The sequence below is a fragment of the Gobius niger genome (genome assembly GCF_951799975.1).
Source record: "Gobius niger genome assembly, chromosome: 3".
Classification (NCBI taxonomy): domain Eukaryota; kingdom Metazoa; phylum Chordata; class Actinopteri; order Gobiiformes; family Gobiidae; genus Gobius; species Gobius niger.
In genome coordinates this window covers 40,156,201-40,180,528 of record NC_136854.1, presented here as the reverse complement: position 1 = coordinate 40,180,528, position 24,328 = coordinate 40,156,201, and the positions used below count along the sequence as shown (strand labels likewise).

At 39.8% G+C, this 24,328-nt stretch overlaps 1 protein-coding gene across 1 annotated transcript in view; it reads left to right on the top strand.

Moving 5' to 3' along the window:
* Positions 1-2,263: 2,263 nt before the first annotated feature.
* The window catches only part of dok7b (docking protein 7b), a gene marked incomplete at its 3' end in the record, with an annotated part of 64,576 nt that continues 42,511 nt past the window's right edge, over positions 2,264-24,328 (top strand). The window contains exons 1-5 of the mRNA XM_079552939.1: positions 2,264-2,335; positions 2,429-2,474; positions 7,541-7,632; positions 12,925-13,075; positions 17,946-18,146. Coding sequence (XP_079409065.1) covers positions 2,282-2,335; positions 2,429-2,474; positions 7,541-7,632; positions 12,925-13,075; positions 17,946-18,146 — 544 coding nt within the window. The 5' untranslated portion in view covers positions 2,264-2,281. The remainder of the gene's footprint in view (positions 2,336-2,428; positions 2,475-7,540; positions 7,633-12,924; positions 13,076-17,945; positions 18,147-24,328) is intronic.

The window sequence follows — 24,328 nt, the reverse complement described above, 5'->3', positions numbered from 1 at the left end:
TTGTTGACTTTTCATCCTCTTTTTCTCGCTATTTTGATGCTTTTCTTTTTAGCTTTTAGATTTGGGTAAAGCTCGGTTGAGGCGGGACCGGTGGCCCTAGAGCCAGTGGCCCTTCGTCGCATTTTTGTCACGTTTCTGTCACGTTTCTGTCGCATTTTTGACCCGTTTTTGTCCCGTATTGACGCATTTTTGTGCATTTTTTGACGCGTTTTTGTTTGTTCTTTTTCGTGTCTTTATTGTCACTCTTAATGTCACTTTTTTGTTGCTTTATATCCATGTTTTTGTCACGTTTTTCTCATGTTTTTGTCACGTTTTTGTTACGTTTTTTTCATGTTTTTTCACACTTTTGTCACGTTTTTGACGCATTTTTGTGCATTTTTAACGCGTTTTCGTTTTTCTCACGTTTTTGTCGACATTTCATCCTCTCTTTCTCGCTATTTTGATGCTTTTCTTTTTAGCTTTTAGATTTGGGTAAAGCTCGGTTGAGGCGGGACCGGTGGCCCTAGAGCCAGTGGCCTTTGGTCGCATTTTTGTCACGTTTTCATCGCATTTCTGTCACGTTTCTGTCGTATTTTTCGTCACGTTTTTGTCCCGTTTTGTCCCGTATTGACGCATTTTTGAGCATTTTTTGACGCGTTTTTGTTTGTTCTTTTTCGTGTCTTTATTGTCACTCTTAATGTCACTTTTTTGTTGCTTCATATCCATGTTTTTGTCACGTTTTTCTCATGTTTTTTTTCACACTTTTGTCACGTTTTTGACGCATTTTTGTGCATTTTTAACGCGTTTTCGTTTGTTGTTTTTTAAATTAGCATTTTTTGTCCGTGTTTTTCCTCATGTTTTTGTTGACTTTTCATCCTCTCTTTCTCGCTATTTTGATGCTTTTCTTTTTAGCTTTTAGATTTGGGTAAAGCTCGGTTGAGGCGAGACCGGTGGCCCTAGAGACAGTGGCCTTTCGTCGCATTTTTGTCACGTTTTTGTCGCATTTTTGTCACGTTTTCATCGCATTTTTGTCACGTTTTCATCGCATTTTTGTCACGTTTTCATCGCATTTCTGTCACGTTTCTGTCACGTTTTTGTCGCGTTTTTGTCCCGTATTGACGCATTTTTGAGCATTTTTTGACGCGTTTTTGTTTGTTCTTTTTCGTGTCTTTGTTGTCACTCTTAATGTCACTTTTTTGTTGCTTTATATCCATGTTTTTGTCACGTTTTTCTTATGTTTTTGTCACGTTTTTCCTCATGTTTTTTTCACACTTTTGTCACGTTTTTGACCCCTTTTTTTTGCATTTTTAACGCGTTTTTGTTTGTTGTTTTTTAAATTATTTTTTTTATCATTTTTTGTCCGTGTTTTTCTCATGTTTTTGTTGACTTTTCATCCTCTCTTTCTCGCTATTTTGATGCTTTTCTTTTTAGCTTTTAGATTTGGGTAAAGCTCGGTTGAGGCGGGACCGGTGGCCCTAGAGCCAGTGGCCCTTCGTCGCATTTTTGTCACGTTTCTGTCATGTTTCTGTCACGTTTCTGTCACGTTTTCATCGCATTTTTGTCACGTTTCTGTCGCATTTTTCGTCACGTTTTTGTCGCGTTTTTGTCCCGTATTGACGCATTTTTGAGCATTTTTTGATGCGTTTTTGTTTGTTCTTTTTCGTGTCTTTATTGTCACTCTTAATGTCACTTTTCTGTTGCTTCATATCCATGTTTTTGTCACGTTTTTGTCACGTTTTTCGTATGTTTTTGTCACGTTTTCGTTACGTTTTCTCATGTTTTTTTCACACTTTTGTCACGTTTTTGACGCATTTTTGTTTGTTGTTTTTTTAAATTATTTTTTCTATCATATTTTGTCCGTGTTTTTCTCACGTTTTTGTTGACTTTTCATCCTCTCTTTCTCACTATTTTGAGGCTTTTCTTTTTAGCTTTTAGATTTGGGTAAAGCTCGGTTGAGGCGGGACCGGTGGCCCCAGAGCCAGTGGCCCCTCTGCGCTCTCCCAGAATGGACACATGGCCAGTCCGCCCCTGTTTTCCACCGACTTTGGCCACGTCGTAAACAATAGACGCACATGACGCACGGGGACAACTGGACTCTGGGTAACGAGGGGGGGGGGGGGGGGGGGGGGGGGGGGGGGGGGGGGGGGGGGGGGGCGGAGGGAGTGCGGGTTTGGAAGGGGTGTGTGTGTAAAGGACTATTTTGGACCGTGGCCCTCGCCCCTCCCTCCCTCCCTCCGGCTGTGGCTTGGGTCCGGCTGACCGAGGACGGCGCAGTCAGCTGCTCGCGGAACCATGACAGAAGATGACGGATACAGTTGTCGCGGAGGGACAAGTCAAGTTTCGAGATGGGAAAAAGGTTTGTTTGTGAAGTGTGATGAGTTACAGAAACCCGTGTACTTCGGTGTTGTATGTGGAGGACTAGACGTGCACGTGTCTGCTATCATTACAGTGGAAGACGCGCTGGGTTGTGCTCCGAAAGCCCTCTCCTGTCGCAGGTAAGTGTCCGTCTTTAACCTCTTACCCCCCGCCTTCGCCGAGCACGTTTTCCCCACGTTTGGCTTTACCCGAATCTAAAAGGTTCTGGACCGGAGAGCAACAGTGTAAGGCCTCGTTTCAAAACTAAGACTTACAAAAGTGATAGTGACCTTTTTTATCACGTAATCCGTGTTTTTGTCACATTTTTTAAGCGTTTTTGTCGTCACTTTGTTGTCGCTCTTTTGTCACTCTTTTCTGATTTTTGTCACTTTTATGTTGCTTTTTGTCACGTTTTTTAAGCGTTTTTGTCGTCACTTTGTTGTCGCTCTTTTTTGTCGCTCTTTTTTGTGTCACTTTTTTATGACTTATGTTACTTTTGTTGCTTTTTTTTTGCCATGTAACAAAAAAACGTAACAAAATTACGTTTTTGTCGCATTTTTGTCACATATTTGTCACGTTTTTGTCGCATTTTTGTCATGTTTTTGTCACGTTTTTTTGCATTTTTAACGCGTTTTTGTTCGTCTCTTTGTTGTCACTGTTAACGTCACTTTTTCTGACTTTTTTTGTTGATATCCATGTTTTTGTTTCGTTTTTGTCGCATTTTTCGTCACGTTTTGTCACGTTTTTGTTATGTTTTTGTCACGTTTTTGACACATTTTTGTCACGTTTTTGTTACGTTTTTGTTGCGTTTTTGACACATTTTTGTCACGTTTTTGTTGCGTTTTCGTCACATTTTTGTCACGTTTTTGCTACGTTTTCTTCACACTTTTGTCACGTTTTTGTCACGTTTTTGTTACATTTTTGTCACGTTTTTGCTACGTTTTTGTTACATTTTTGTCACGTTTTTGTCACGTTTTTGTTACATTTTTGTCACGTTTTTGCTACGTTTTTGTTGTGTTTTCGTCACATTTTTGTCACGTTTTTGCTACGTTTTTGTTGTGTTTTCGTCACATTTTTGTCACGTTTTTGCTACGTTTTCTTCACACTTTTGTCACGTTTTTGTCACGTTTTTTCACGTTTTTGTCACATTTTTGTCACGTTTTTGCTACGTTTTTGTTGCGTTTTCGTCGCATTTTTGTCACGTTTCTGTCGCATTTTTCGGCCCGCTTTTGTCCCGTTTTTGACGAATTTTTGAGCATTTTTTGACGCGTCTTTGTTTGTTCTTTTTTGTGTCTTTATTGTCACTCTTAATGTCACTTTTTTGTTGCTTTATATCCATGTTTTTGTCGCGTTTTGTTACGTTTTATGTCTTGTTTTTGTCGCATCTTTGTCACATTTTTGTTACGTTTTTGACGCATTTTTGTGCATTTTTAACGCGTTTTTGTTTGTCTCTTTGTTGTCACTGTTAATGTCACTTTTTCTGACTTTTTTGTTGCTTTACATCCATGTTTTAGTTTCGTTTTTGTCGCATTTTCATCACGTTTTTGACGCATTTTTGTTTGTTCTTTTTCGTGTCTTTGTTGTCACTGTTAATGTCACTTTTTCTGACTTTTTTGTTGCTTTACATCCATGTTTTTGTTTCGTTTTTGTCGCATTTTCATCACGTTTTTGACGCATTTTTGTTTGTTCTTTTTCGTGTCTTTGTTGTCACTGTTAATGTCACTTTTTCTGACTTTTTTGTTGCTTTACATCCATGTTTTTGTTTCGTTTTTGTCGCATTTTCATCACGTTTTTGTCACGTTTTTGACGCATTTTTGTTTGTTCTTTTTCGTGTCTTTGTTGTCACTCTTAATGTCACTTTTTTGTTGCTTTATATCCATGTTTTTGTCACGTTTTTCTTACGTTTTTGTCACGTTTTTCTTAAGTTTTTGTCTCATTTTCGTTGCTATTTCGATGTCTTTTTTAAGCTTTTCGATCTGGGTAAAGCCAAACTCGATTAAACGTGGTCAGTTCATGTGGGGGTTAAGAGGTTAAATCTCTAAACACAGATATCTCGAGTGTCCACATTGCAGCGTCACTGTTGTTTAAAACGGCTCGCGCTGACCTTAGTGTTGCCAAACCTGACTCAGCACTCTCCAAACCCGTGGACCTTCTCGCCACCACGTGCTCCTCCTCCAGGCGCCGCCGTCCTGTGATGATGGATTGGACTTGGTGACCCAAATCTCTTCCGCGCGTCTCCTTGAGTTTAAGTAAGGATATTAATCCCCACAAGCGCTCGTCGCCAGCTCAGTGACAGGGTTTTTATTATTTTGAGCGCAGTCCAAAGAGTGACATTGCCAAAGCGAGGAAAAATCATAGACTCTTCGTATTTTGGGCTTCGTGTTTTATGATGTAGATGAAGCCCTTTCGCCTTTGCCCATAAATCAGTTTGACTTCACAAGGATCCACATTTGATCGATTCTACGCCTATTTACTGTGATGATGGTGGATATAATACAGCCTGTTTTCTGTAATCCTTTCAAGCTAAAAAATACAAGTCTAATCATTTATTATTAAAACATTATACGCAAATTAAAGTAGCTTATGCCGCTTAGAGTTTGTGGCCTTTGCCTGTGAAAGGTGCTATATAAATAAAGATTACTTACTTACTTACTTACTTAAAGGAATAGGCCACCGTTTTTACATACTGAGATATGTTCTTACCTTAGCTTTGACGAGTTCTTTAGGACCTGTCTGATCTTCCCCCGTGCCTTCAGTCACGTAAACACAGCGCAGACGGCGTTAGCATTTAGCCTCTCCCTCTCTCCTCTATAGCTCCAAAACAGGTCAAGATAGAAGCTACCAAGCTCTTCCACGTTTTCCCTATTTAAATATGGTTACGGGAAGTGTTACACTACAAAGTATAATACACAAAATTAAACAATGTGGATTTTCTAAGCGGATAAAAGGGGGAACTATAATGTAAGGCGTAATAATACCAGGAGTAGTTTGGCATCCGCGCAGTAAAGTGAAGATTACTGCGCGGATTTCAGGGTCGGTGCAGTGTTGATTTTGACAACATATTTTAATTTAGTTTTAGTCTTAGTTTTTTGACGAAAATGTAATGTAATTTTAGTCGAGATTTAGTCGAAAAAATCTTTTCAATTTTGTGTCTAGTTTTAGTCGACTAAAATTGCTAGTAAATTTAGTCGTCACGTTTTTCTCATGTTTTCTTCACACTTTTGTCACGTTTTCGTCACATTTTTGTTACGTTTTTGACGCATTTTTGTCGCATTTTTGTCACATTTTTGTCACATTTTTGTCACATTTTTGTCACATTTTTGTTACGTTTTTGACGCATTTTTGTGCATTTTTAACACGTTTTTGTTTGTCTCTTTGTTGTCACTGTTAATGTCACTTTTTCTGACTTTTTTGTTCCTTTATATCCATGTTTTTGTTTCGTTTTTGTCGCATTTTTGTCACGTTTTTGTTACGTTTTCGTTACGTTTTCATCACGTTTCTGTCACATTTTTTTCACATTTTTCGTCACGTTTTTGACGCATTTTTTGTTCTTTTTCGTGTCTTTTTTGTCTCTCTTAAAGGAATAGGCCACAGTTTTTACATACTAAAATATGTTCTTACCTCACTTTAGACGTGTTAATATATCCCCGTCTGGTCTTTGTCCGTGCGCTCTGCCAGGCAAACGGAGCACATACGCAGCCTCTCCCACATGTCACATAGCTCAGAAAAAGCTCACGATAGAAGCTACCAAGCTCTTCCACGTGTTCCCTATTTAAATAAAGTTACGTGATGTGTTTTCATGCGAAGTATATTTACACAGAAATGTAACATGTCGATTTTATAAGCAAATAAAAAGGGGGACTATATTGTGAGGCGTAATGAAACGAGGAGTAAAACGTCCGCGCAGTAACTCCTAAAGGTTATTGCCGGAAGTGAGCGGGGGAAGTCTTTAGGAGTTACTGCGCGGACGCTGTGCTCCTCGTATCATTACGCCTCACAATATAGTCCCCCTTTTTATTTGCTTATAAAATCGACACGTTACATTTCTGTGTAAATATACTTCGCATGAAAACACTTCACGTAACTTTATTTAAATAGGGAACACGTGGAAGAGCTTGGTAGCTTCTATCGTGAGCTTTTTCGGAGCTATGTGACATGTGGGAGAGGCTGCGTATGTGCTCCGTTTGCCTGGCAGAGCGCACGGACAAAGACCAGACGGGGATATATTAACACGTCTAAAGTGAGGTAAGAACATATTTTAGTATGTAAAAACGGTGGCCTATTCCTTTAATGTCACTTTTTTCTGACTTTTTTGTTGCTTTATATCCATGTTTTTCTCACGTTTTTCTTACGTTTTTGTCACGTTTTGTTTTGCGTTTCCATCCTCATTTTCGTTGCTATTACGATGTCTTTTTTAGCTTTTCGATCTGGGTAAAGCCAAACTCGATCAAACGTGGTCAGTTCATGTGAGGGTTAACGACGAATTTAGTCGACTTTGCATTGATAATATTCATTATAATCATATTTAATCTTGTTCCTCTGCTTCATGGAGCTGCTCCACATGAACAAAGCTCAGAGCTGATCCTTTGGCAGAGACTTTACATGATCTGAGGCTCTTTCAGACGCTCAATAGAAGTTTGGATGATTTTAGTCTCTCCCTTTCATTTTTATTTTAGTCTTATTTTAGTCGACTAAAATATCTGGACATTTTAGTCACAGTTTTAGTCTCATGAGAAACTTTTAATTTAGTTTTAGTCCAATTTTAGTCGACAAAAATAACACTTTGACTAAAATTAAGACTAAATATTTTCGTAGACGATATTAACACTGGTTCGGGGACAGCTAGCGGGAAGCTAACACCTGGGAATGTGAGAGAGGCTTGACAGGCGTAAGTAAAATAACAAATATGGGTTAATTTCTTGGCCAGACCGGGCTAACGCTCCAGTCTAAGGTACAAAACAACAGACACGGCGGCGCTAATTGACCACCTGTCTGTGTGGAGGCGTCTGAGCCTCCATTATCAGCGGCAGCCGAGGATCAGCTCATTGTTTTGGAGTTTGTTTTGACAGCTGCCTGATAACGCTCGGTGAGACGCAGCCGGGATTATTGCTGTTACACCACAGTTTTCTATTAATAAACACATTAATTGACTTTTAAGCCCGACACTTTGCTGAAGTGTGTGTGTGTGTGTGTGTCTCCGCTGCAGATTGTCTGTTCCTGCTGGCCTACAAAAAAGAGAAGAAGAAGAAAGGCAAGAAGGGGATTGGTCAGCAGGAGAGGCTGAGTTTAACGCTGGAGGTATGTGGTCTGTGCCGGGGCCATGTTTACTCAGTCACAGCATTAATGTGGAGTTTGGAAACAATAATGAAGACGGACTGGAATAGATCAAGTGTGTAATACAAGACGAGATTGAGTCGTGTCAAGCGACGGCCGTGACTGAAGGGAATAGATCAGTGTTATTGTTTTTGCATTACAAAAGATATTGTGCTTTTCTTTGTCTTCATTTCATTCATTTCCATTTCATTTATTAATTGGCTTGAATGGGACAGCGCATATTAATGAACAGACAACCAGTGCTGTAAATATGCCGGATTTAGCTCATGGCTAATTTCCATCCGCAGTCCCGTAAAAAACAAGACAAGAACATACAAGGCCGTGGGAACCCAGGGTGCTGAGGGCGCTGCAGCACCCCCCCCCCCCCCCGGTGGATAGTTTGTGAACTGCAGGCAATATTAACCCCTTAACTCCCACCTGAAACCGAGCACATTTTCTCCAGCTTTACCCCAGTCCAAAAGCTTGTGGAAAAAAGGTGTGAAAATAGCGACAAAACTGAGACGAAAACAATGATGGAAATGTGACAAAAAGTGAGAAAACATTGACGAAAAAGTGACTGTCTTTTTTTTTCAAACGACAAAAATTGACAAAAAATTGACAAAAAAGTGAGAAAAATTTGATGAAAAAGTGACAAAAAATTTACAAAAATTTGACAAAAAAGTGAGAAAAATTTGACGAAAAATTGAGGAAAAAATGGACAAAAAAGTGATAAGAATTTGACAAAAAAAATGCGAATAATTTGATGAAAAAGTGACAAAAAAGTCACGAAAATTTGACAAAAATGAGAGGACCGCCCAACAAAAAAAGTGATGAAAAAAAATCTGGCGTGAGGAAAAAGATCAATTTAGTTTTGTAGGTCTTTCAAATGAGGCGTTACACTGGCCTAGTTTGTGAACTGCAGGCAATATTAACCCCTTAACTCCGAGCACATTTTCTCCAGCTTTACCCCAGTCCAAAAGCTTCTGGAAAAAAGGTGTGAAAATAGCGACAAAACTGACACGAAAACAAGGATGAAAATGTGAAAAAAAATTGAGAAAACATTGATGAAAAATTGACAAAAAATTGACAAAAATTGACAAAAAATTGACAAAAAAGTGAGAAAAATTTAACGAAAAATGGAGAAAAAATGGACGAAAAAGTGATAAGAATTTGACCAAAAAAATGCGAATAATTTGATGAAAAAGTGACAAAAAAGTCACGAAAATTTGACAAAAATGAGACGACCGCCCAACAAAAAAAAGTGATGAAAAAAAAATCTGACGTGAGGAAAAAGATCAATTTAGTTTTGTCGATCTTAGCTTTCAAATGAGGCGTTACACTGGCCCACAGGATTTGGGTAAAGCTGAACTGGAGAAAATGCTCTCGGTTCAGGCGGGAGTTAAGAGGTTAATAAATCGGATTTACGCACAGAAAAAAGTATTTTGGGGGTACATTTTGTCCCTCAGCGCCCCCTAACTAAAATATCTTCCCACGGCTCTGAGAACATACAAAATATAAAACATATAAGCCACAACACACAGCAGTACATTACAGACAAAACAGGCAAGGACAACAACTACACAATACATAAAGTGCATCAAACAGTGGAGGTATGACTTTGCTGCCTCTGTTGTAATAAAGGGTCGAATTTGTTTAGTTTTTTAAATTGAATTTGATGGTGTTTGTGACCTTTTTTAATGTGCTTTTTGAATGTGAGGTTGGGATCCAAGATTACTCCAAGATATTTAAAGTGGGTCACTAACTCCAGCTCCTCTCCATCCAAAAACACAGACGATCTCTCTTGTTTCAAGGTTTTTTTTTGGGTTTTTTTTCTGTGTTGGATTGACGGACACAGTCGGGTGTAAAACTGACTGACAGATGGAGTCGATCACAAGGATTACTTCACCTGTTTATAGATGATATAAAAAACTTGGATACTTATAAAATTGACAAGTTAGGAGAAATATATTGGGCTCGGATGTTTTTTATTTTTATAAAAAAGCCTCGGGCGGCCTCAGAGGTTGCCACAGCAAACCCGGCAGATAATTTCATCGAATGCCCAGCCAGTCAGTGTGGACACAGCCTCAGTTTGAGCTAAGGCTGAGCTCAGTCTGCTTTATTTGTTGAGGACAGAGCACATTAATGAACACTCTTACAGGTGCCTTCCGCATGATAATGAACTCCAGATAAACTCACACGTTTCATTTAAAAGCTACATGTCAAAACCGCTGAAATGCCTGAAAATTGTCGCACATTTGGATGCAAAATTAGTGGTGTCAGAATTTCTCATGTCTTTACTCTTTTAACCCCTTAACTCCCGCCTGAACCGAGCACATTTTCTCCAGTTTGGCTTTACCCCAGTCCAAAAGCTTCTGGAAAACAGCTGTGAAAATAGCAACAAAACTGAGACGAAAACAATGATGGAAATGTGACAAAAAAGTGAGGAAAAATTGATGAAAAAGTGGCAAAGATGTCACAAGAAATTGACAAAAATGTGACCAAAAAATGACCAAAAAAATGACAAAAATGTGATAAAAATAATTAAAAAAATTGTGACACAAATGTGATAAAAAATTGACGAAAAAATTACAAAAATGTGATAAAAATTTGACCAAAAAAATACAAAACTTTGACAAAAAAATTACAAAAATCTGACAAAAAATGACAAAAAAATGACAAAAAAGTTACAAAAATGAGTTGAAGACCCAACAAAAAAGTGATGGAAAAAGATCCTCTCGGTTCAGGCGGGAGTTAAGAGGTTAATGGGGTCCCTTTGTACTTTTCAATCGGATATCTCATCAAATTATTGGCCTATTGAAAACTACTGTAGCATAGAAGGATTTACTGTCAATGTGAGATTTACTGTTTGTTAATCTGTGAAAGCTGGGTGTCCAAGTCAATGTGTTTTACAGTATTATTAGCTGCTGGTTTAGCGAAGTGTCAAGTCACTTACCTTACTCCTGGCAATGAGAATATCCTTTCTTTTTGGTTGCCATACAGATGTATTCGATCCCCATCCTGACTCAAAATATCTGTATGCAGAAAGGCTTTTTTATTCTTTTAATGATTTTCCTGTGTATGAAGACGGAAAGTCTATCAAGAAACGATGTACTATGTAAATATCGCCAAACTCGAGTGAAGGTATGTTAACCTTCACGTCAGTAAATAACTCGGCCGGAAGCGTGTCTGGGTCTGTCATATCCAACAATGACAGTTTGCATTTCTAGTCACGTGACTGGGAGACACCTATAGGTAACACTTTACATTACGGGCCGGTAAGTCCGTGGTACTTACACTAATGAAAGTGGTACTTATTGTGGCACTAAAAGTGGTAATTACTAGTAATTGGGGTTAGGGAGTCACAGAGTTACCCCTGTATCTCTCATTACTAAGAGATACAGGGGTAACTCTTAGTAATGAAGGTTGTACTTCTATTTACTATGGTACTTACTGGTAATTCAAGGATACTACAGCAGCAAGTCATAGGTAGTAAATGAGGTACTTCTACAAACATAAGTAATTTCTAGGATTGTGTGACTATAAAACATAAAACAGCATTAGGGAAAACAAGAAGTACAACCTTCATTACTAAGAGTTACCACTGTTTCTAGAAGTACATACGTTTTAATTCTCACTATAGTATCCTTTAAGTACCACAAAAAGTACCTAGAATTACCACTGTAAGTACCACCATAAGCACCACTATAAGTACCACAGTAAGTACCTATAAGTACCACTATTATTACTAGTATTTACCACTGTAAGTACCACCATAGGTATCTAGAATTTCCACTGTAAGTACCAAGGACTTACGGCCCGTAATGTAAAGTGTTGCCCAGTTACTTTGTGTAAATGCGCCTGATTTAGCCTCAGGCTTCTTTCCATCGTAATCCTCATACATTTACAACAATTATTTAAAAACAAACCAACGTAGACATAGAGTACATGCACTATTTACAACCACCCAAATCTGTAATAGTTAATGAGGTCTTACAAGCGATCCAGATTGATTAGCTTTTATCTATAGCTTGAGCTCTTTTTTAATACTGTAAAGGTTGACGACTCTAGAGTAGAATGTGGAAAACTATTCCAGCTCTCGCGCTCTTTCACTGAAATGGTGTTTTGTCCAGTGTTGATTCGTCTGAATGGAACCTCACTGTCTCCTCTCGTGGCTGATCTGGTTCTACATTACTGTCTTTCGTTTAATAATAAATTCCTCCAAAGGGGGAGGAGCCAAACCATGGAAGGATTTGTAGATTTGTTTAGGGCTGAAACGACTAATCGATTAATCGACGACTAATCGATTATTGAAAGAGTCGACAACCATTTTAGTAATCGATTAATCGTTTTCTTGCTCACACAGACTAAAATGGAGCAAAAATGACAAAAAAATGTAGTATTTTTGATGAAAACCCACTTTGATTTTATATTTAGGGTCTGTAGTGGTTTGTACAATGTAAATTTCATGAATAGAGCCTTCAAAAAACATTTCCCTTCAGTTAACTCCATCAGCACTTCCTTAAACAGCGCGACTTAAGCTATGTGATAAAAAAGAAAATGAAAACTTTTTTTTTTACTACACCATTAACAGACAAGTGATTAATCGATTAATCGTAAAAATGATCGATAGATTAATCGATTACAAAATAATCGTTAGTTGCAGCCCTAGATTTGTTTCTACAGTAGCAGCCTCTACACAAGCGCATGTATCAACATCGACGCTCCTCTTGACAGAACCCTGCAGTGTTTTTACATCAGCAGAAACATCAGCACAGCTTTCAAGACCAGGATGTCCAAATACTGGACAGGGAGGGGAGGTGGTTTGAGAGGGCGTAAAGGAGGCCATTCTGGATATCCATAATTAACTAAATAAGATTTTACTCGTCTAAATCAAACTATACTGACAAAATGTAATCCCTGATATTCCATATATAGTTTTTGAATGTAAAAAAAGTGTTTTCCGTCTGTCACTGATCCAATCGACAGATGAAGGTGTAGCGTCTGGTGTTTACTCTGACCAAACAAGCACAGAATAACTGATAAACTGATGATAACTGATAATAAAGTGCATGTGTCTGGCCCCTGTTTTCCAATCCATCTGCAGCACAGATTACGGAGGCTGGTTCTAAAGTGATAAGTATCAGATCATACAGTGTTATTTTACTGTTGCACAAAGCATTATAACCGTCTGCTTGTTGGGCAGGAACATAAACTCTGATTTCCTTCTCTGTCTGCTCCTGTTTCTCCACACTCGAGTTCATCGTTGTTTGCTCTCAGGGGATCTGCGGCGTGGAACCGGCCTGTGGGTTTGACGGCGTCTCCTACAGCCTGTCCGTGCTCTGCCTGTCCCACACTCTGGTCCTGGGCTTCAGCAGCAGAGAGGCGCTGCAGGCCTGGGACGCCCGGATACGCTTTCACCTCGGAGAAGGTCAGCGCTCAGTTTATTATAACATCAGCATCGACGTCCTCTCGTTTCTGCATCATCATTGGCGTCGGCACAATAACCGTCTGCTCGATTGCTTTGCGTTTGTGCTCCGTGGCCTTGAAGAGTGTTGTTGCAAGAATTAGAAAAAGATGATTAAATCTGATCAAAGACTATTATACTGGGCTGCAATTGGACTTTCTTTTAACTGATTAATCCTATAGTTTAGACCTGCTCTGATGCAGCTGAAATCCTCCTGTTTATTAATCCAATATCTACAGGAGCTGTCAGGGCTTTTTCCTCCTTTTTTTCCTCACAAAGCAAAGCAGCACCCGAGGAGAGGCTGAGGCGTTCAAGGGTTGCGGGGGGAAAAAAGTACTGCACTGTAAACTTAGTTCTAAATGGAATTATTAAGTTCTAAATGTCCCCAAAATAAAGTGACAGACTTTCATGAAAATAAATGTCTCAAAATGTTTACTTTGTACATATCTTGTTTATCACACAAGATTAATGAGATTTCCGTAGCTCATTGAATGCAATCAGAGCAGCGTGTGGTTTAAACGGTGTGGAGGGGAGGGAGGGGCGTGGGCGACGGGCATGGCCGGATTTAAGTAAAATGGGCCCTGGGGCTAAAGTTTTTTCAGGGCCCCCCATAATCAATAAATATGTAAGGATTAAACAACGAGGAGCCGCATTAATAGCCGCATAATGCACGACGCGGAGTCAAGAACACCACGACGCGCAGTGGAGGGAGTTACTCCTGCATAACCGTCTAATGCGGCTCCGAGTTGTTTAATCCGCTTATACCAGGGTCCCACAAACGTAACATTAATAATAAATGTTTTTTTCATTGACTAAACTCACTAAATATGCCAGACTACGGGACTATTTTATGTGGGTTATTAGCCGGTCACTGAAGGCTGGTCTCAGAGCGAGTCATTCTCCGCAGCTATTACGAGGATCTCAGTCAGGCTCAACGACACAACATCAGCACAGAATCACAACACAACAGGACTAACCCGGAAACACTTTTCCCTGGAAGTAAACACCGATATGCGGCACTCGTGGGCAGGAGTTATTTCACGTTTACGCTGTTTAACCTGAAGCTAGTTAGCTAGCTCAACCAGCTCAACTGTTTATGGAAACAGCTGCGGTGGAGTCGCTCACACCTGGGCCCCACGAACTGAAACTTTTATGTTTGACTTTACTAATCCAGACAAAGATGCTTCAATGCAGGATCATTTTATGTACGCCTGAAAATTATGAATAGCCTTAACCGTTTTCAATAGAAATGTAAAGCTCATATTTTATTAACAGTAGCTAACCTAGCTGCTCACTCTCCTCTACAAACATTTATCAAACATTTTGTTTTGGCCAAAAACGTTGAAATTAACACAAAATCCATCTCATACGTTCCTGTCAGTCACTAATTACGCCTTTATCTGATTCAGCTGTGTCATGCGTTGCTATGGCGACGCCACAGCGGAGTGATATCCCAGTGATTTAACTACCGGACTACGTGTGCGGTTATACCAAAATAATGCACCAGCCAATCAGAATCCAGTATTCACCCAGACCATGGTATAATTATTTATAAAGCGCCCTAACAAGATCTGTACATATACAATATGTCTGTCTGTCAGATTTCTCTCTCTCTCTACAATTAAAGGATAAATTAATGATTTTTTTAATTTATTTGAACATGCAGAGGTAACTTCTAAAAAAAAAGACGAATTTGTGATAAAATTGAGCTCCGCGACCCTCGCCTTTGCTGCTGCCAGACTGGTGGGGGGACACATTTAAAAGGGGGATCTGGGGGCCCTCCCACAGAGATCTTCTTTATTTTAATGGTGCATTTTGGTGCTTTTTCATGCATTTTAACAGGCCAATAGGTACATATTTTTTCCCAGTGTCAACTTAATGAAAATGGCTCAGACCTCGTTTATACCTGGTTTAGACCTGGTTTAGACCTGGTTTATTCTCAGGTAAAAAAAAAATCACCTGATCAATGTGAGGGAGTCTGCAAAGAGAGAGGGAACTAGTTTACAGCCCGCACTGAGCACACATTTTTCTCCACATGCCCAGGGGCCCTTCAACCTGCTGGGCCCCTGGGCTTAGCCCCTGTAAGCCCCTTCGTAAATCCGGCCTTGAAAGTACTAGTATCAAAAAAAGTGTAACGGTACCCAGCCCTACCGATAGACGATATTGTAAAATACCTAAATCTCCGTCCGATATATCGACCATACTTACAGTGCCTCTCGTAGGTATTCATACACCTTGAACTTTTGCACATTTTGTCATGTTTACAACCCTAAACATAAAGATTTTTTTTTTTTTTTTTTACTGAACGTTCACACACAAGTAACCGACAACTGTGAAGTGAAAGCAAAATGATACATGATTCTGTTAATTTTCAAAAAATAGAAAAGTGAAAAGTGGGGCTTGCATAAGTATTCATACAGCATTTTCTGAGTGCATTAAATTGCCTTTAAAACATTCCTAATGACTCCAGAATGTTCACACCTTGGCCTAACAGTTAAATAGAGGCCACCTGTGTGTAATCTACTCTCAGTATAATTACAGCTGTTCTTTCAGGCCCTCAGAGCTGTGATCGGAGTGTATTGGTCACTAAACAGCATAATGAAGGTCAAGGAGCACCAGAGAGGTCAGGGATAAAGCTGTGGAGAAGTTTAAAGCAGCCTTAAGTTATACAAAGATTTCCCAAGATTTAAACATCTCCCGGAGCAACTGTTCAATCCATCATTCAGAAATGGAAAGAGTAAAGCACCACTGCCAACTTACCAAGGCGTGGTCCTCCACCTAAAATATCAGAGCGAACAAGGAGAACACTGGTCAGAAAGGCAACCAAGTGTCCCAAGATAACTCTGGAGGAGCTGTGAAGTGCTGCCGCTGAGCTGGGGGAATCTGTACATCGTCCTGAGTGCACCATCCCCAGTGTCAAATATACGGGGGGAGCATCATGCTGTGGGGCTGCTTTTCCTCAGTGGGGACTGGGGAGATTGTAAGAATAGTTGGGAACATGGATGGAGCCAAATATAGAGACATTTTGGAGGAAAACCTGCTGGAGTCACAAGAGAACTGAGGCTGGGGCGGAGATTCACCTTCAGCAGGACAATGACCCGAAACACAAAGATAAATCTACAATGGAATGGTTTAAAGACAAACATATTAATGTGTTAGAATGGCCCAGTCAAAGTCCTGACCTAAATCCTTTTGAAAATCTGTGGAAAGAATTGAAAACTGCTGTTCACAAACGCTCTCCTTCTAATGTGACAGAGCTGGAGTTGTTTTGTAAAGAGGAATGGGCTAAAATTTCAGTTTCTAGATGTGGAAATCTTGTACAGTCATACCCCAAGAGACTTGCTGCTGTTATTGCAGTAAAAGGAGGTTCCACAAAGTATTAATTCATGCTGTATGAATACTTATGCAAGTCCCACTTTTCACTTTTCTATTAAAAAAAAAATAACAGAAACATGTATCATTTTGCTTTCACTTCACAGTTGTCAGTTACTTGTGTGTGAATGTTCAGTAAAAAAATAAAAATAAAATCTTTATGTTTAGGGTTGTAAACATGACAAAATGTGCAAAAGTTCAAGGTGTATGAATACTTACGAGAGGCACTGTATATACCTATACATAGAGGCAGAATGTTAGCAACCAAAACACTAGTTGAAAATATCGGTCTAGTCACTGTTTTAAGTTGATGAGCTTATTGTAGTTTATAAAAAATTGACGTTTATGCAGAAACCACAGTCACGACAGACCGTGTGAACCACAGTGACAGAAGTGCAGCGGCTCAGGCTCAGAAACCGCTTCATCATCATTACACTCGCAGCATATGTGGGACACGCCCGGTTAGTTTTCATGTGTTCACAGCCCGCTTGTTTTTTAATTTATGACCGGATGATTAATTACTCTGAGGTGAACAGTAGCTGAAGTTTGAGCTGATGTGTTACATAAAAATCAACGAAGTGAGTACAAGCACAGGGCTGCACAGAAATCACTGATGTACGAATACTGGATTCTGATTGGCTGGTGGGTGCTAACAAGCGTGCATTATTTTGGTATAGATACAGACGGCATCTCTGGAATCGCCCATATATGGTCATTTTTAAAAACAGTTAAGGGGGAAAACAATTTTGAAAAAATGTATATTTTCTCTAATTATTCAAAAACGACTGTAACAAATGCTGAAATATGAACATAGTTTCTACTAAATAAAGATACAAAGACATGGGGAGGAGCAAAGTGGTTCAACAGCCCATAAATACATGAATAACGGAGAATGCTAACTTGATGCTACATGTTAGCATCGGGCTAATGCTAACGGTTAGCTCGCGCTAGCTACAACTGCCGTTTTTTCACTTCTACTGAACAATCAGCTGTGAGAAAATATCCATATGGGCCCGATTTACACTGGACTTTATTTTTTATGTGATAAATAAGTTCATATTCCACCAGAAAATGGCAAAAAAGAGTGGAAAATTGTGTTTCTCTAAAGATTCTATTTTCCCCCTCGGCAAAGCCACGCCCCCTTCTATGACGAGATGCCGTCTGTATCTATAACCACACACGTAGTCTGGTCGTTAAATCACTGGGATATCACTCCGCTGTGGCATCGCCATAGCAACGCATGACACAGCTGAATCAGATAAAGGCGTAATTAGCAGGCAGTAGTGAGTATAAAATGGCAAACTTGCATCTAGTACCCTTAATGCAAAATTAGAAAATTAGTAACAAAATGCAGTTTTATTACACAAAGAAATGTCACATTCTGAGCTGAACTGCCGTCCCTCATGTGAAAGATAAATTGCAGCACATTTGTTTGTTGAGTGATCTCTCCCTCTCTCTTTAGCGCACAGGTTTAGCGTGAGTGTTGAGCCCGGCGCCAAAGTGGAGGGTGGGCCTGCGTCGCTTCACCTGTGCAACGGTCTGCTGGTGCTGACCCGAGGCCTGCCCCCGGCCGTGGCGGGACACTGGAAACTCTCGGCCCTCAGGCGATACGGAGCCGTGCCCAATGGATTCGTCTTTGAGGGAGGATCTCGCTGTGGCTATTGTAAGTAGCAAGTCACTATGTTTGTTTATGTGAAGACAACAGGCAGCATCACTAATGTTATGACCATTTTGTGAACCGCTGGTGTAATGAAATCTCTTCACTTTATTTATCTGAGTGCATTGGTCCCATTTGTTCCATTTTACATATTTTTGACCCATGAGCGCTGGTCGTTGTAACAATTGAGATCCTGGTGAGCGCCTCCTTAACCTTATTTTTTCTATTGTTTTTTTTTTACATAAAAAGTTGCATAGCGCACCTTTAACCTCTTAACTCCCGCCTGAACCGAGAGCATTTTCTCCGGTTCAGCTTTACCCAAATCCTGTAGGCCAGTGTAACACCTCATTTGAAAGCTAAGACCTACAAAACTTGATCTTTTTCCTCATATCATCAGATTTTTTTTCATCACTTTTTTTGTCAAATTATTCGCATTTGTTTTGTCAAATTCTTATCACTTTTTCGTCCATTTTTTCTCCATTTTTCGTCAAATTTTTCTCACTTTTTTGCCAAATTTTTGTCAATTTTTTTCATTTTTTTGTACATTTTTTGTACATTTTTTGTACATTTTTTGTCACTTTTTCGTCCATTTTTTCTCACTTTTTTCACATTTTCATCCTTGTTTTCATCTCAGTTTTGTTGCTATTTTCACACCTTTTTTTTCCAGAAGCTTTTGGATTGGGGTAAAGCTGGAGAAAATGTGCTCGGTTCAGGTGGGAGTTAAGAGGTTAAAGTGCATATGACCAGTTTTAATGCTCTAGATCAGGGGTCCTTAAACTTGTTTCTCTGTGGCCACATTATCGTTCCTGACTGTGATGGGTGGGGGGGGGGGGCCTGGGCCGGGTCGGCTATAACATAGAATTGTATGACCCAGAGCGAAACGCACAGGCCTCATTGTGAAGTAGAGATCACTCGCCTGCACAGTCGTCCTCACTACTATATTCACAAGATCAACACTTGATTCCAGACACATGTTTGTTTAGCTGTGGTTTGAGGATCCCTGCTTTAGATGGAAAACATCTTTTGTAAGTGTAACTGTGTAAATAATTATCATTTTATTTTAGTGAAGCAGCAATTTAATGTTGGGAAGAAAAGTTGTTTGAATTCTTTTAACCGAGCGCATTTTCTCCAGTTCAGCTTTACCTGAATCTAAAAGCTTCATGGCCGGATTGCTGTCACATTTTTTAAGCGTTTTTGTCATTTTTGTGTGTGTTTTTGTCACTGTTTTGCCTTCCATAGTCACTCTTTTTTTGCGTTTTTGTCAGGTTTTTTTGGTCATTTTTTTCTGTCAGTTTTTTATTGGGCTATTGTTGCTTTTCCAGCACATTTTTGTCACTTTTTTGTTGCGTATTCATCATAATTTTTGCCGCTATTTTGATTTTCATTTGAAATATGAACATAGTTTCTACTAAATAAAGATACAAAGACATGGGGAGGAGCAAAGTGGTTCAACAGTCCATAAATACATGAATAACGGAGAATGCTAACTTGATGCTACATGTTAGCATCGGGCTAATGCTAACGGTTAGCTAGCGCTTGCTACAACTGCTGTTTTTTCACTTCTACTGAACAATCTGCTGTGAGAAAATATCCATATGGGCCCGATTTACACTGGACTTTATTTACATGTGATAAATAAGTTGATATTTCACCAGAAAATGGCAAAAAAGAGTGAAAAATTGTGTTTCTCTAAAGATTCTATTTTCCCCCTAGGCGAAGCCACGCCCCCTTCTATGACGAGATGCCGTCTGTATCTATGTCACTTCCTGTCAGTGTCCAATAAGGAAGTGAAATTATAAACACCACAAACAATACTCTTAGCACTAATCATTTATAAACCAGGAGTTGTTGTTGTTTTGCACATAAGGGCTGCTTTAAGTCGCTCCTGGAAGCTCCGCCGTAGAACCTGCATTAGAGCATTATTGGACAGCTGCTGAACTACCTTCTATAAATGACCCTAAAGCTCTTTTGCTGGGGTCCAGTTGAAGTGGTTTTCTATATAAGGAATGGCAGGCGGCCCGATGCTGGGTGTGTAGACGACACATGGACAGGATGTATTTAGTGATAATGCTGTGGGGAAACCCGGACACACAATACAAACCACCTTGACGAACGTTCAGTCTCCCGCGTTACTGTCTGTCTTTGAAGTTTATATTTAAATCAGCTTCAAAAGCATTCACCGTCATCATCAGGTCTGCACTTGAAAATGTTTGGGGGGAAACACGCTTTAAGTTGTTGTTCTGGATTTCCGTCACATAGACTTTACACCATAGAAAAGTATAGGGTACATTTTGGATTGAGAGCTTTCATACGGCAATGATGCTGAGGCACTCTGAATTTGGTCATCAGAATTAGTGAGGCAACACACTTATATGCTGACTGGACATCGAACTGGCGTAACGTTTAGAAATACAGTGCGGAACGTTATCAAATGCCATATCGGAAATGCATAGTACATTAGTGACTCAGAAGCAGGGGGTTGTGGGATGGCTTTCAGAGAGTTAGGGCTACTGTGGCCAACCTGTTTAAAATGTTTAGCTATTTGATAGAGCAGTGGTTCTCAACCTTTCGGAGCCGCGACCCCCATTATAACAGTTCATTAGGATCGTGACCCCCGCCTGGGTCAGACCATGGGAAAAACAGGGACATTTAACCTCTTAACTCCCGCCTGAACCGAGAGGATCTTTTTCCTCACGTCATCAGATTTTTTTCCGTCATATTTTTGTTGGGTAACTTTTTTGTCATTTCTTCGTCCATTTTTTGTCACATTTTTGTGTTTTTTTTGGTCAAATTGTCAATTGCTATTTTTTCGTAAATTTTTTGTCACATTTTTGTAATTTTTTTGTCACATTTTGTCACATTTTTGTTATTTTTTTGTCACATTTTTTTATTTTTTCGTAAATTTTTTATAAAATTTTTGTCACATTTTTGTAATTTTTTGTCAAATTTGTATCCTTTTTTTTCTCATTTTTTTTTTTTCATTTTGTTCATTTTTTTCCATTTTTTGTCAATTTTTTCTCACATTTCCATCATTGTTTTCGTCTCAGTTTTGTCGCTATTTTCACAGCTTTTTTTCCAGAAGCTTTTGGACTGGGGTAAAGCCAAACTGGAGAAAATGTGCTCGGTTCAGGCGGGAGTTAAGGGGTAAACCTTTATAATTCTAAAAAAACAAAGACAAAACAATGGCTAAAATATAATGAATCAAATTTAGAACAAATAATAGAACCCCAGTATAATATAATAGTATAATAGTAATACCATCATAATAATATTAAAATATGCATTTTTATCTATATGCTCGCGACCGCCTTGGGGGTCCCGACCCCCAGGTTGAGAACCCCTGTGATAGAGCATGTTCTGAGTTCTTATGGCAAAAACCGTCCTCATTGTGCCTTTATCTGCACAAACCCGAGTGTTCTCTGAATCATCCACAAATCTATCAACAATACGATGATTAAGATTAATCTTTCATGAAATATCGAAGGTTTTCATACCTAGTCCGAGGCATTCAACTATTTCACGCTTTTCATCAAATGATGATCTGCTTAATAAAGTGGAACACCCTCTTTCAGTAGTTTTTCCCTTAACTGGGATTAACCTGACGACTCATCATCACAGGCGACTCAGATTCATGTCAGTGATTCAAAGAGCCCAGAGACACAATACCAAACCATCACCACCATTTTTTTTTTCCTTTGTGGCACTGAAATACAATTTGCATAATAATTTGGAACGCAGTGTAAAAGCATAATAGACTGAAAGTGCCATTGCGTTGCGATTGCCAAGTTTTTTGTTTAGGCATAGGTAGAGAACCTTTTACCAGAGGGTCCTTGAGCGTGGGAGCTCTCCTGCAAGTGAAAACAGGGTGATCACTGAAGACTGGTTGTAAGTGTGGGATCGCTCAAGTGTATGCCTCAGATTTTTTTAATGATTCTTTTGATATCATATGACAGATGATGAACAGGATTTGCTCACTGGATAGTCTTTGGAGTTTTTGGATGTTATGGATACTTTCAGGAACAGCTCGGTCAAACAAAAAGGATGGTCTGAGTGATTGGTGGGTTGAGAAGCAGTGCTAAGAGACTTCCATCAGACAGCCTGTGGTAAAACAATGAACAACCGCGTGAGGATTAAAAAAAACAACAGAAAGATTAGTTTTTTTTAATGATTGAAATTATTACATTATTCCGTGTCATTGCACAACTGTACACCGACATTGCGCGGGTCAGACACAGGGAAACGTGTAACTCTGCACAGGAAGTGTCTGGGATTTGCTCGTAGGACCCTCTGGCTGTGAGGCACGAGCGCGTCCTCACAGAGCGATGTCTGTGAGGAAGTGTGTGCCAGCCGCCCCACGGCCCCCCCCTGGAGAAACTGAGCTCCTCTAGCTCTGATTTCACTGTTCCAATGAGCAACTATTAATACGCCGGCCTCGACCACTCACTTCGCCGTCACATGTGCTGCACCGTCAGAGCAGCCGAGCCCAACGTTAGATTCAGTGAAAATCATCCATGGCTGTGTAAAGATAAATCACACTGTAAAACTGGAGTAAATGATCTGGTTTTAACCCAGAGCTGCACAGAAGAGGCTCCGGTCTGAGAGTTATAACATGTCTTCCTGTGCGTCCTGCATGTCTGAGTGTAGGTTTACATGTTTGTTTGTATTTTGATCGCTCACTCTGGCACATTCCTGTTCTTACATAAGATGAAATATTCAGTGGTTAAAGGGACTAGACAAAGTTAAAAGGATCTGTATCCTGCTATTTTAGCCATCCCAAAGTAAAGTATAGGCGTTTATATGATGTATTGTACCTCTACCTCTATGGAGCACTATTTTTTTGTGAGAAATATAAGTATTTTCTGGGGGTATTTTGCAAACCCGGAAGACAAGACGCTTCGATTCAGTTAACTCCGCCCCCTCTCTCCAAGCTAGTCCGCCCATGCATCATTAGCAGTAAAGTGAATATAAATATCACAGCAAAAAGTGAAGTTACGTCATGATGAAGTTATAAGGAGTTGTCATCTGCAACACTTCATAAACGGCTAACACACACAAGCTAACACGTGTTTTGATTGACTCACCGCTCTGTCCCGGCCGCTCCATCTGGTGTTTGCATTATGGGACTCGCGTTGGTTATAAAAAGTGAATCCACTTTGATTCTGGCGAAGGTTCCCCAAACATCCATCAGAGACAGTCACAGAAAAACACTACTCTGGCTGATAGTCGCCGAATCCCGGAAAGAAATTCCAACTTCTGGCGAGTGGCCTCTTCTTTAGGAAGGTTGGATAAAATTCTGTACCTCTTGTAGCCAAAAGTGCTTTTCTCCGACATTATCGTTAAGTAAGAGAAAGAACAGGCGTCCAGAGTAGGTTAGAAAGAGCTCCATCTTCACAACTTTCAGTGCAAACATCTGTCAGGGGGTGCGTTTGTTTTCCCCGCGGGGGCAGTGGCTTTTTTAATTTCTGTCTTACAAAGAAATAATGAAAAAGCTGTTTTATGAATTATTATCAGGCCCTAAGGCACCACATTACAGACGTCGGGCTTTCTTGTTTGACACTATGACATAAAAAACGTCAGAGTGTCACAACTCAGTGGTTTTCCAGCAGAGGGCGGAGCAGCTGCTCAGAGAGTAGGATTCAGGAGGATTGCTGAGAACTGTGTCAATGAAGCCAAAAACCACTCTGGGAGGGGTTTTGATAAAGAAATAGTATTACAACATCCTTAAAGCTCCAAAAAGTCGACTTTAGGATAGGATAGGACCTTTAAAGAAATAGGCCACCGTTTTTACATACCAAGATATGTTCTTACCTAACCTTAGTCGAGTTAATATATCCCCGTCTGGTCTTTGTCCGTGCGCTCTGTCACGCAAACGGAGCCAAACGCAGCCTCTCCCACATGTCACATAGCTCCAAAAAAGCTCACGATAGAAGCTACCAAGCTCTTCCACGTGTTCCCTATTTAAATAAAGTTACGTGAAGTGTTTTCATGCGAAGTATATTTACACAGAAATGCAACATGTCGATTTTATAAGCAGATAAAAAGGGGGACTATATTGTGAGGCGTAATGATACGAGGAGCAAAACGTCCGCGCAGTAACTCCTAAAGACTTCCCCGCTCACTTCCGTCAATAGAAGCTGTGTGACTTGTACAGAGCCTTTTACAACAAGCAGAAAATATATTTTCGGAAA